Raw genomic sequence first — 14,036 nt, forward strand, 5'->3', positions numbered from 1 at the left:
GTGGCTACCTACAATTGAGGCCCACAGCCAAGAAACCGACCTTTTCCCTCGCTCTCTAGCGCTTTTCTCACACTACCTGGAAGTGGTAAACTCGTCAACGCCATCTAGTGATATAACGTCAGTTCAAGGCGAACTGAGCAGTGACCAAACTAGCCGAGATAGGCTCAGCACCAATGAACGAAAAAATAACGAAAGAATTTGTAAAAACGATTGTTGCTTCTAGGTTTGTCTCGAACTGACCTCACAATCCGGTGTGTTGTGCAATACAATCAGCCATTGCAGCAACGTGGCCAAAAATACAAGCGCGAGGAAAACCATTGTTTTGATAATTTTTATTGAGATAAATATAACCTTAAAAAGTAAGGGCGAGGTTGGCATTATAGATTGAAACATGCTTTTTCAGATAAAGTGCGGTAAAAGTCACCGTGCAGTTGCACTTTAACACTGCAAGGTCTGCAAGAAAAACTGAAAAAAAATTGTCTTTCTTAAACTTCAAAGTCCGCATTGAGCGTTGAGCAACTTTTAAAAGCAACATCAGTTTATAAAGGCAAAACGGCATCTTGCAATCCGCCATTTCAATGGATTTCTGTCCAGTTGCTCACTTTAAATTTCTGGAGTTTCATCTTCTGCGGCCCATACATTTCGAAATGCTGAGATTATACCTAAATATAAAATATAATTTCGGAACTTAGTTTCCTTTTTGTAGTCTACCACAGACAGGCCTGGCACAACAACACAACAGAGTTAAGACTTAGCCTATAAAAATATGTTCAACATATTTAAATCAAATACAGTGATGACTCTATAAACCCTTGACACCCTGTTTCACCTTAAAAGGGGGATCATCAGAAGGTGCTTATGTGCCTGCGAACTGTCACTATCAACTCCAACTGACTGTTTGCTTGTCTTTGCAGAAATTAAGCCAGCTACACTGCTGCATCTCCCCTAAGCCGTAAAGCCCTAAACCTCGGCCATCTGCTACATATGCAACCACACTGGGGAAAACCCCAAAGGAGCGGTTGAAATCAAGAAAGCCATTTGTACGCGCTGCACACAACCTGCTTGCAGTCTCTGGTGGTCACCCTAGTGAACAATGGGGCATGAAGCGTGGTGTGAACAATAGTCAAGCATCACATCTCCACTTCGTCAAGTAGACTATTCCGATGTCCGCCAGAAAACCAGTTGGGTCATGGTCTCTCTAGACTTGCCTCATCAAGACGTTATCTGCTCACTGGTGTTGGACGTTATGGTACAAACCTGGTGCGCTGGGGCTTGGCAGAGAGTGCTACATGAGAGTGTGGTGAAATACAGACGGCAGGCCACATAATAAAGGATTGCCCGCTGTACAGAGCACCTCATGGTATGGAAGGTCCCATTGACGATGGTCAGGTAGTAGCTAACCAATGGGTTTCCTGATATATAGCGACAACACGCGAGCAGAAGATCAGAGTGCAACAAATACAATAAAAGGTTTAGGCCAGGGATGTTCAACCTTTTATTATAGTGGGCCGCATTGCAGAATCTATTAAATTTCAAGAAAAATGGGTGCATAAAGACACAATTAAAAACCATTAAGCTCATCTTTGAAAATAGGAGCAAATAACACTATAGGCTACCCAAGGATTAAACGTGGGCTTTAATTCTTCGAGTCTTATAGTTATATATAATCCTGTTGCTCCCATACTATACTATTACTGCGCCCCTAAAAGCTGACTGGTACATTTTAATTAGGCTAAGATTCAAAGTTAAAAATACTACGTGGAGTAAAAATGACTAGCGGGCCGCACAGAAATCTTAGGCGGGCCGCACTGTGGCCCGCGGGCCGCAGGTTGGACATCCCTGGTTTAGGCCTACAAATCAGTCAACATAGTAACTTGATTGTGACATCATCATCATGTATCTTTTATCTGCTTCTTACTTGCTTAATAATTGGAAATTGGAGTAAGCTATTCGACCGGCATTTGTGAAACCAGTAGGCTAATAAAAGTGTTGGCTTCTGCAACAAACTGCATAGTTTAGCAAATACATTACATAGGTCTCATGGCCCGGTGGTTTTCTAACTGATTCCATTCACATCCACTTCTGCTGACAAATTAGTTTCGGGAAGCTTACACCTAGCCTACAAGGGCAGTCTACATAGTTTTGGCTTTGTTTGCTTGTTGCGTGACGCCGCAGCTTTGTGGGAGAAAAGTTAACTAACAAATAACCAGAGGTGGGCAGAAGCGCACTACTTTTGTAGCGCCGCTACTAGCGGCGCTATTTTTTTTCCAAAGTAGCGGTAGCGGGAGAGGCGCTACTTTTTTTCAGTCGCACTCCCGCTACCCGCTACTTTTTAATTTAAAGTAAAAAAAATACTCGTTTTTTTCGCAACACTGGCGTGGTCAAGCAGTTATATTATATAGCCTATAATCCTATATGATCGGTTTGGTTGCAAAGTTTCGGCCTTTTGGGAATCTCGTTTTCTGGTGTGGAGCTGCGATGCTGCGCTCAAGGTATGAAATCGATAATGTTCATTTTAGTTTTGATAATAGCCGAAGTAAAGTTGTATGTGGTTTATAGAATATAGACTACATGCAGTGGGCATTGCCTCATCAGTCATCACCTATGTTAAGATGTCCAAAAATAAGGTTTTATTGTATTGGTCATTGGGTGTCCCGTCTATTCCCCTCCCAATGGAATAACAGGCCTCCGCACACTTGACGATCTGACGAAAAGTTGGCTCCAAGTCCTTCCATTCGGCTGACCACAAACTTTCTGCTTCATACGAACGACGACGACGACGATCGTATTGGTTAACCCGTTAAGTGCGTAATTAATTTTTCGAAACTCTCCTTACTGTGCGTATTTAATTTGATCACTCGCAGTATTTTTCGTCGCATTATTCCTTACTAAGATATTGGGGAACCCCCATGACGCAGCACAATACGCTTTTGTTCAATTTTCTTTTGTGTCTATTGCTTTAACTTTTCATCGACTATTGCGGAGAAGTCTCTGGCTCGACTATTGTTTTCTGGTGTAATCGCATTACTCTCAAGTGATTATACCTTTCACATTGTGAAATTATTCAACTAGTTGTTCATTATGAAGAAAAAAAATACATCAGTTTACAGAACAGAATAATTTCTAAGCATTTATAGGACACTAAACAAAGTACACGTCAGTTTAGTTTGGAAATATTCAAACTGTATCATTTTCTGACGCTTGTTTTAACATTAGCAGCAACACAAAACCCTATTGTTTTGTTGACTATATGTTACAAAATATGTTTTCGAACACAACAAAATATTTCTGAAACTGCTTGCAACATTACATCAAAATGACTTCACACTGATTGAACGCGCATGATGTGGTTCGAATTTTATACACCGGAAGGAAGCGATTTCAGAAGAAAAAACATTTAGGATGAAATCTTTTTATTCTTGCAATTGTGGTTACATTGTAGGTGAGTGCGTAAGCTACCTAATATTGTAATAGAGTGATTTAGGGATTAATGATTTCCGTCAGGCTGCAATCGTTATTGTAGTGTAAACAATGCATCTTTGTTTCTTCACACGTCATGATTGTGCCTTCCAGACAAAGCGAATAGAGGAAAGCGAAATTAAAAGTGCCATGAATAGCTGCGATCACGAAAACGACAATTGTCGTCTTACGCACAGCAAGAGCGACTGTCTCGGACGACAATTGTCGTTATACGCACTTAACAGGTTAAAGTAAAACTGTTGACAAATGGTTAGCTAAGATATTTGTTGCTGATAAGATTTTCTTACACGATGGTTTTTGTAAAAAGAAATCATTACAGGGCAATTTTGTGTGATTTGTTTTGCTTACAACTTTGAAGTTACAACATAGTTTGTCTTATTTCTAAACAGCTCATTTATTTCTAGCTGACGTCAACTTCTTCGGCGAATATCTCCGTGTGATGAAGCCTATCTGCCAGGCTTTAGACATTCTCCAGGGCGAGTCCAAGGCGTATTACGGAGTCTTGCTTCCAACCATTACAATTTGGGCGAAGAAGTTGACCGAGATCAGTGATCTTGAGAGCTGTGAAGAGTTGAGAGTGAAAGCCCTTGAAGGGGTGAAGAAACGATTCAACAAGTGCTTCAACGACATGAAATGCGTTATGGCATCATGTCTTCATCCCTCCATCAAGACGTCGTGGCTACAATTTCTGCACTACGTTTCCACGGATGATGCTGACGCACTGCGAGAAAAAGTCAAGACAGACGTAATTGTACTGTTGCGGAGACATCAAGCCAGGTTGATACTGAGAAGAGTGACACCAACAGTCCAACACCAGTCACAACTCCGAGGATGAATTTTTTGGTGTGTTGGCGCCATGCCGTGAAACGTCGGTGCAGAAGGAAACAGCACTTGTGGACGCCTTTTTTTCGGACAGGAGCAAGTCATTGAGCTTTTCGAATACCGAGTTAAAGCATCTGTTCATTAAATGCAACACCTCCATTCCTTCCAGTGCTGCGGTGAAAAGACTTTTCTCTGTTGGAAAAGATGTGCTTAAGCGAAAGTTCGGGTAGGACTTAGTGACTCTCATTTTGAATTGCTCGTGTTTTTGAAAGATGCGTAACAATAAATTTCCCTTAGAATGTGTTTTCTATAACGACGTTAAAATGACAGCGTAAACAAATGATAACATTCGTTTTCAAGGTCATTTTTGCGTCACTAGGGACTTGAAGAGTGTTTCCTAGTGTCATTTTAGACAAAAGTAGCGGAAGAAGTAGCGGTAGCGCGCGCTACTTTTGTAAATTGGTAGCGGTAGCGCGCGCTATTATGGTCCAAGTAGCGGTAGTGGGTAGCGCACTACTTTAAAAGTAGCGGGTGCCCACCTCTGCAAATAACAATGCTTAAGATCTATATTGGACTGGGCCTCCAAAGCCACATCCTACTTGAACACAGAATCAGTGCTCGGACACGAGCTGGAGCCGATGACGATATTAGTAGCTACATTGTAGAATAGCATAGTCGCGTTGTAGCTGGTAAGTTGAGCCTGGTGGCCACAATCACCCCTGTAAGACTGTCACTACCTTTTGCTGACAATATTCCATCCCATAACAACCAACAAGAGTCCAATGCTTGAAATCCCGATCCAAATCCAGGCATTCCGTTCGGATTCTTGGATCAAGTAGTTCGGGTTTCCGGACGACATGCATTGTCCCGTCACTATCTTAGGCTCGCTCTCTCCTTCGCAGGATAGAACTTGAATCTAAAATATTTAAATCTCATTCCTACGTCGCTCTAGCGCAGAGGTCGGGAACCTATGGCTCGCGAGCCATATATGGCTCTTTTGAAGACGGAATCTGGTTCGCCAAAAAATCCGATCTTCTAAACTGCAAAGCGCGAAAGTTTTATCCTAACTTTTCATTACAATTTAGAGCTGAAAATGCGCTCAGAATGCACCAAATTAATTGTAATTTTTCATTTTTTTTGGTGGGGGAGACCCCCAAAACCCTCCCGCTGTGTTTCACCTCTTGTGAAGACGTGTTCCCACTTTCAAAATTTCATCAGTGCCCCCACGTGTTAATTGTATTAAGTGTTAAGGCATTGCAGTATAATCTATGGCTCTCACGGAAATGTATTTCCAAAATTGTAGCTTTAATGGCTCTCTTACATTGCAAAGGCATGACGTCATTTGATGCGTAACAATATTGTTTAAATGATCAAAAGCAAAATTAAATCTTTAAGTGAAGAAACTTGTAGCACAACCAGTCAACCACATTGGAGAATAAATGGAGCGTTTTGGTTTCTGTAACATCCTCAGATGGGGAATGATGGATTTGCAGCAATCACACATTGCAATTAAACGTCTGTAGATTTTGGCATTGCAGCTTTCTAGACATAGCAGACAACAGACATGAGCAAAACTTGGCAACTGACAAGTCACATGACGTCCTATAAACTTAAAGAAACAGATCACGTGACATAATATATGAGTAAAGCAGCAAACAATCAGAAAATGTAGCTCGGAAAGTGAAAATGTTGATGCAAACTTTCCTACTGTCTTTCTTTCAACAAGGCGCGGAAGCGGCTGTTGATGACTTTAATCTCACCTGGAAACGGACTAGGTTGCGCTCCCCATGACCGGACAAGTCAAGAACTTGACGGAGTTGCTCTCCGTGATTGGAGTCGTTGGTGGTTGGGCAATCGATTTTTGTTATTGTGACGTTCTGATTGCTGGTTGCCGTGATCTAATTGAAGGCGAAGTTGGTAAATATTAATTATCCTGAACTCGATTTATTTGAAGGACTAGCCTGCAAATCCAAGCAACTGCAACAACATTTGGTCTGCCTATGATCCATATCACATATTTTACAACAAATCTTCATTGTTATTTCTAACCTACATTTTATGCAACCCCTTGTCTGTGAACAAACGTGCTTCTCGAATAATAATGTTATGGTTTATTTATTGTCGCTCTACAACAGCTAAGGTCTTTTAGCGACAGGGCTCATTTTTAATTTGTATCAGGTTTACGATGTTATCACATTATTACCTGACTCATTCTCATTGCGATTTGCAGGATAGAACACAATCGGTACCGTTTTTAAAGTCTTCGGTTTGACCCGACCTGGAATCGATCTCAGATCTACCAGCGCCAGAGCCGAAGGCGAAACCACTCGGCCACTTAGCTGGTGCGTGCTTCTCGAGCGCCAGCGGTAACGAGGCTGCGAGGCGCGCATTCATCAGAAGCATTCATGGAAGTTTATTGGGGTGGTTTTAATTGTGCGGGTCTTTTATAATCAAGCAACTTTCCGATTGCGATAATAGTGTTTGGGAGTTGCGTGGTAGGGACATGATTGATGAGGTCACAATAAATCACCGCGCAATGCTTCTACCTTGTATGAGAGTAGATCGTCATCTGATGTGTTGTGGTTCCATACTATGACACAATAAGCGCTCTCTGACGTCAAGTTACCGACTTGCGCAGAAGCTATCACGTCAGGGATTCCATAGCTTGTCGTGAAGGAGGCTTTCGAAGTCACAAACCTATTAGAAGCGATGCAATCGCTCTCCTTGACTCGAATCTGTGAGCGAACAAATAAAATCACAAAGGAGCCATGAGCGAATGCAAGTACCGACAACAGTTGCTGAGTTAGTTGGACAACGTAGAAACAACATCTCCCACGATTTTAGAAATTGATATTTTCCGCATCATTCCCAAGATGATCACTTCTCGATTGATAGTTGCATCGTAGACCCTCGTCGCGGTGAACGTCATAGCGACGGCCAGTCATCACAATCACAGCGCCAGTGCCTCGACTCGTGCATTATGATTTATTGTCTCGTCATTGAGAGATGTGTTTTTGATCGTTACTTCAAGAAGCGGAAATCGAATCGGACACAAATATATTTCACCATCATCACTTTTGGCAAATCTTCAATTTTTATCAGAAATCAAGTTACAAATTTTAATATTGATCAATCGATGTCATAGAAACTGAGTAAAATTGTTCTTTAAATATTGTGACTGCAGATCAGCGGTTGGGAATACATCAAGATTTGGCTAAGTAGCCTGCCGTGGCCTACCTTCACTGTGTACCAGGTCCTCTGCTGCAAGTTAGGTATCAATATTTCTGATTGGTTGAAGGGAATATCTTCAAGACGGAAATTTGTGTTCACAACTTTGACCTTGAATTTACAAAATTGTTTCGACTGAGAGGATTATGAAATAAATGAGAATCTGCACGCAGTAGCTATTCAACACAACGCGCGCTTGAACAATAAATAAATTTATTTATATATTATAATATTATTGTATCAAATATTTCAGGTAATTTTCTTGGGTTTGTCTGAATTTATTTAGAGTGAGATGATTTCAATGATAACTTTGTTAGAGTTTGAAATTTACTTTCTTGTTAATATGGAAGCGCTGATGGTCTGCTATTACCATTTTTAAATGTAGTTTTTGTCGTAAGTTTAGTATTGAAAATGGCGGCACGTTCGTGGCGAGAGTAAAGTTAAAAGTTTTCCAACTAACTGTAACAAAAAGTTTAGGAACGCTGCTCGTGATTGCGTGAAAATTAAAGCTTGCGTTCCACTTCAGCTTGAGGTAGGAAGAGTTGCAGTTCAAAGACTCCAGAGATGTCATAACTGCAAAATGAAGAACAATAAAAATGATGAATAATGGTTAGATTATGACAAATCAAGCAAGTTTATTTTGACGTAGCTTTACGTTTATTTCAATGTACAGTGCAACAGCAGAAAATGCAACAATTTACTTTTATTGATATAGAAGCTACACTGCAGATATCTAAGTCAAGATGCCTCCACATTCTAGACATGGTGTAAATCCTTCTAGAGTGGTGACACAATCTTCAACCGTATGATAACCAGCACAACATGGTTCAAGACATCTAGTTGATCAACAGTTTATTGGAAACAAGGTTTCAATAAATGATGATATTTCGAATTTTAGTTTCATCCAAAGGTTTGACAACACCCTCAACAATAAACTCTCCAGGCGTTTATCGGCAGTCGAGTGTTGCAAGAATTGACAGCGTTGACGCCAGGAAGATCGCTAGTTCTCAACAATAAACTCTCCAGGTGACATATGACACTTCTCGATATTTGCATTATCGCCCCAAGTCACGTTGCCCACATAATGACAATAAAAAGCTTTTCCGTCCGGAGAACTGTCGCGAAAACCAAAGTTTCTCATAGATTTGTTCATTTGCATCAACTCACGTTTGAAGTGACAAACGTAATAAGCCAGGCCGGAGTCACATCGCTTTGGCGACAAATTGACTTTGTCATCATACACGAGCGTCCACGCCATTTGTTCGCAGATGCTCTTGCTGGAGATTGGATAGTCTGCATCCGTCACCCTAACGTCATCGCTCCACGTCCAATCAGCATCGTACACGTCAGAACGAGCTCCAATGAACACTCGAATGTCTAAACACCAACATTATTTACCAAAGAATGATAAGAATACAACTAGTAGGCTAAATAACCCGATATCTGGCAGCCCTTTTCTACCAAATACGTTTGTACAACTTGCAAAGGTGTGACTTCAATGACGTATCAATGATGTCATAATGCTCACCTGGGATGTAGAGGACCGGTGTCGGCTCGAATCGTGAGTAATAATCGGGAGTAGTGGCGTCGCTAAGCAACAGTTTACTGCAGCCGTGATGTATGACGTCACGATAGAAGTTGTAAAGCTTTGTTGTTTTATTGGTCGTCACGTTCCCGCCAAATAATTCGAAGTTGTCCTTCCAACCTTCGGTGCAGCTGCCATTGATCAGGTCTCTGTCCTTGAACCAACAGAAGCTGACTGGAGTGACGAACCCTCTTGTGGGTCTGCAACATGAGATATGACGTCACTGCGACTACGCAATGGTCTTGTGAAACTCAGGGGGCTTTGGGGTTGTCACCCAATGCCGTTGGTTTAACTTTCTGCTTACAAAGTTAAGTGTGAAGTCTTAACTGCATCTGTCAAGTTTTTTCAGCTTTTCGGGACATCAACAAATTGCATGAATTCCATTGTTGTTAGCGGCAATTGTTGGCTATGTGTGCTTGCTGTAGAGGTGGCCTACTTCTGTTTTTTCTGGCATGGTTTTTCTAGTAATTTTCAAAACTGTCTAAAAGCCTACCAAATTGTCATCAGGCAAAGAGAGGACAAGTTTCGTCAAAAATTAAAGTGCAAAGATTTTTGCGTTTGAAGAATTTTTTACAAATAGTAAATAGACAAATGCAGCAAAAGTTACAAATAAAAAACGTACATAGTCCATGAACATTTTCCTGGTCCTTTAACTTTTTCAGCAAAAGGATCGAAGGAAACTTTAACGAGATTATAAACATCCTTGCCCAAAATATAATTGAAACTGTACTCAACTAAGATGCAAAAACAGACTCAACAAAAATAAAAGTTCTTGTCTGTTTTCTTGCGCCAATGTGGCTTCTTCATAGAAGTGATGCGTTCTACATTTGCGTTATGAGTCATAGCCCAGGCAGAAAATCAACGTCGTCGTCTGCAGACGTTGAATCAATGTGAAAAACCGTTGATTTGCTATCTGGGAGCATGTTGCAGATGAAGAATTACGCGATTTTAAACAATTCCCTAAAAACTTCCACGGCTCTGCAATCTACAATGTTCTGCTTTCTCAGCCGCTGGAACAACAAAACCAATAAAATCATTGAAAACCTTGTAAACATTTTGAAGCTTGATAATTCTCCTTTCTTCGGTCTCATCCACTCGGGCTGGTCGGTGAAGTCCTCTTCTTGTGCTTTACTTGTGTAATATTTCACAGTGTCCCGATTCGAGTGGATGTAGATCCGGACCTCCTGTAAGTCTAATAGAGAAAGTAGTAACATGAACGAACTGCGTGGACAATCTTTTGCTATTGTGTGCATAGGTCACAAAATAATAACCAAACAAATTATCAAAATATATAAAGTCATGAAGAGCAAGATTTAGAGCAAAGTGTCATCAGCATAAACTTACCCAGATATGTTCTTATTGGTTGAGATGACCGATGTTGGAAGGAAAATTTTCCGAAACTCAGAAAATATATTTGAAAACTTTAGTAACTTAAAATGATTGTGAGCTATTTCTAACTGAATAGCCTTCCTTTAAGCACGCAAAAAAAAAATTCAAGCTTTTTATTGTTAAAAGATATACTGTACGTTTGCTTGTACGCTAAGCTCCGTAATATTGTAGTAGCTTATATGAACTATGTTATGAAAACTTTCTATGACTTCAATCAAAGAGTTTAATTTCAATGGAAAAAACAAAATTCGTCCCCCGCCCGTCCAAATGCAATGATGATTTACCTTTTGTGTATCGGTCGTTCATAAACTTCCACAAAAGCTTTTTTGTGTCTTGATGGTGAACTGGAGCCATTCTCCCTCCTGATGATAAACATTTCTCTTGGGCTTCATTTGCATTTGCTTCTTCATCCGACAAAATGTAAAAGTCCTCCATTGTTCCCAAAACGCTTTCAGAACACTCTGCCGACAATTGAGTTTATTGTGTTATAAGGATGCATCACAAAAAGATGCTGTTTATAGAGAGATTAACTGGCGAAAGAGTGACGTAATAATATTGGAGAAACCTTCCCTGTTAGGGGGAATCGTAGCCTAAACATAACAAACTAATTTTAACAACTTTACCTCAAGTTAATGCAAAACTAGTGAGGTTTGATGGTTCTAGATGAAATCAATTCAATCTAAAGAAGAGAAGTAGCCTAGTTGGGACAAAGTCAACTTTGAAATGAAATTTGACTGCATATATTATAGCCTACTATTACTACACAGGATGATTTTATTCACTGGAAAAAAATAGATTCAGTTTGAAACCATGGACGTAAGAATGGGAATCACCTGCTTCTGTAGAGACGACAAAGATTGCAAGAGCCAAGAGCACAACATCCAGGATCAGCAATAACCTTGTCTCCATGATGACGTCAATGAATCTTTATTGCAATCGTCGCAACGTTACGCGAGAAATGCATCCCACTCTAGACGTTTGAACGACTTCAAGTCATGACAACACATTAGAAAACGTCTGAAAAGTACAATTCGGAGTCCAGCAGTGAACAACTACACATCTTCATTGCTATCATGGAAGACAGACATGAAAGTTTAAAGAATTTCTTTTCCAAAACTTTGTGTGAACTTTTCGTTAAAATTTGCAGTTTATTTTCATTTTGCAAACATGAATTATTTCGTCATAATTTAGTATCAAATTTATTAACAAATTCTGCAAGAGTATCGTAGCTTGTTTAGTTTGGTCAATGGTCATCCATCATCTTTTCTATGGAATTGATTCCCAACCCAAGGTTCACTCTGAGTCTTTTGGGGGTGGTCGCAAATCTAGAAAGAAAAATTTTGGGGCCACCAGATTTCAATCAAAGTAAAAACTGTCTATACTGTAATATAATAGATAACGTGTCTAAAGTATGAATAAGAGAAAATTAGAAAAAAAAATTGTTGCTTGCTTTTAAGTGGGCTAAAACCTCAATTGCTAAGATAACAGGGATCAGTTGTCAGTAGATGTAACAGAAAATTTATTTCGCACTTGCTAGTCACTAGTGCATCGTCAGTTCTTTGCTTTTAAGTGAGTAATAAATTGCTTCTGATGTCTCTCAAACCTCCGTTCTGGCTTCTCCATGTTGGAGAATTGCAGATTTAAGTTTTATTAGGATCCATGTGTTGTAGAATGCAAACAAATAAATGGAATAGTTTGACAATTGACATTTTGTAGTCAGATTAATTAATTTGAATTAATTTGAAACAGTAACATGTTTACTATTGATTTTATTGATATTAATAATGTACGTATCGTAATACATGTAGGCTACGTGTCGAAAACGTTTGAGTTTATTTTAATTATGTCATATTTGTGTATGTAATACATCATGTTAAACCCGCTGAAGTTACTTTGTTTTATTTCTCTATGGTTCAACAAAGCAAACTCTCTACCAAAGCTTTGATATTAATATTTAAAAATCTAATTTTTTCTTGGTGATATGATAATTTTCTTTAAAAAACTTTTAATTTTTTTTGATCGTTTATTGCTTTTCATTTGTGCTTTTCTGAAATATTCGCGAAGTTTCATTTACAATGGCGAAAGCTCTCTATAAATTTTACAAGTTACCAAAACTTCACTATTTTTATTTACTAATTTTATTTATGAATTGAGATGCTGTTTTAAACTTTTATAGTATGTTACCTTTTCTGTGAACGACTGAATTCGCATTGTGCCGATCGTAAATGTTTTATTTCCATTATGAATTCGCAACATGAAACACCAAACTCTGCGTTGTGAAGTTAAGTGATCCACTGAAGCGGTCATCTTGTAACAATTAAGATGGTGCTCATAGCTACACGAAACCATTCGTTGGCAGAGACGGTTGCAAGCTAACAAGTAGACTAATGGCAGCTCTAACAACAATTCTTAGATCTCCTGTCATTGTTCTCGATGCTCCATAAGACGATGCTTGCAGAACGCTGTGTATAAATTCTGCTGTTGCAGAAGCCCGGATGTTATTAAAGTTTGATGAAAGAAACAATTCTGTCTGATGCAAAATTCAATTCAAACCACAACTCGATGTGTGATTCAATGGAAGTCCCAGACATACGCGACGACCGCGACACCTTTCGTTTTTCAACCAATGCTCAGTTTATGACGTGAAACGTGTAAGGCTACAAAATGATTTGCACAGTTGTCAATTGCATTCTTGACGTCACAAAAGCAAGACATGTGACGTAAGAAATGCTAATCAACAACAGGAATCTCAGGGTTGACCACGAGGTCGCCTTCTTTTCGCGTCTCGAAGCAAACAAACAAGAAACTGAAAGAGAACGGAAAGAACTGGCAGTATCTGATAAGAACAGATTGTTGTGGTTGAGGGCGACAGATATTGGAGGTTGAACGATGGTGAGATAGCAAAAGTTTAAGGGACGTCAGATAGCAAAAGTTGAGGGAGGTGAGATGGCAAAAGTTGAGGGAAGTGAGATGGCAAAAGTTGAGGGAAGTGAGATGGCAAAAGTTGAGGGAGGTGAAATAGCAAAGAGCTGCAGCTTTGCAGGAATTATTTACTCTTGGCTCATTTATATTTGTTGAGGAAATTTTTGTTTTACTGAAATTATAAGTTTATTTTTGTCGCATTGGCTGTTGCTTTGTTAAGAATAGAAAGTTGCTTGGCTCAGTTTATTCTTTATGCTGGTCGTTCAAGGGATTGTGAGTTTTAAGGTCATTTTGTTGTAGCCTACTTTTGAGACAATCTACTTTGCTTTCTTTTCTAAATAGGAGCCTGAGCGGTTGCAGTAGGCAGCTAGTGCTTTGGTGTCGAAACGAAAATAAACTATTTTAACTTAGTCATGAAAGGTGGTTTGAAAAGAAAAAATATTTATTCAATAAATTGCTTAAAACAAAGAGAACGAAATTGCATTCATACAAAAAATTCTTTTATCATGAATTTGCTTCAAATTATGTTTCTTTCATCAAGGAACGTTTTGCTATTTCAGCGAAATAAAATTGACGTTGTTCAAAGTTGTTGACGTAATTATTCAGAATA

General features: G+C 39.4%; 1 protein-coding gene across 2 annotated transcripts; it reads right to left on the reverse strand.

Annotated features, from left to right (window-relative positions):
• Positions 1–319: 319 nt before the first annotated feature.
• LOC145770562 (uncharacterized) lies at positions 320–11,618 on the reverse strand. 2 transcript variants are annotated; one of them, XM_082582246.1, is made up of 11 exons: positions 11,338–11,618; positions 10,789–10,965; positions 10,160–10,307; positions 9,059–9,315; positions 8,698–8,907; positions 7,991–8,103; positions 7,540–7,641; positions 6,849–7,037; positions 6,063–6,200; positions 5,040–5,218; positions 320–662 (listed from the first exon to the last, which is right to left on the reverse strand). In XM_082582246.1, the coding sequence occupies exons 1-11, from the start codon at positions 11,411–11,413 to the stop codon at positions 620–622; spliced, it is 1,632 nt and encodes a 543-aa protein (XP_082438372.1). In that variant the 5' UTR covers positions 11,414–11,618; the 3' UTR covers positions 320–619. The 2 variants fall into 2 exon arrangements, with proteins under 2 accessions (XP_082438372.1, XP_082438373.1); XM_082582247.1 differs by lacking the exon at positions 5,040–5,218.
• Between the last annotated feature and the right edge of the window lie 2,418 nt (positions 11,619–14,036).

This window comes from Aplidium turbinatum, chromosome 5 (genome assembly GCF_918807975.1).
Source record: "Aplidium turbinatum chromosome 5, kaAplTurb1.1, whole genome shotgun sequence".
Lineage (NCBI taxonomy): Eukaryota > Metazoa > Chordata > Ascidiacea > Aplousobranchia > Polyclinidae > Aplidium > Aplidium turbinatum.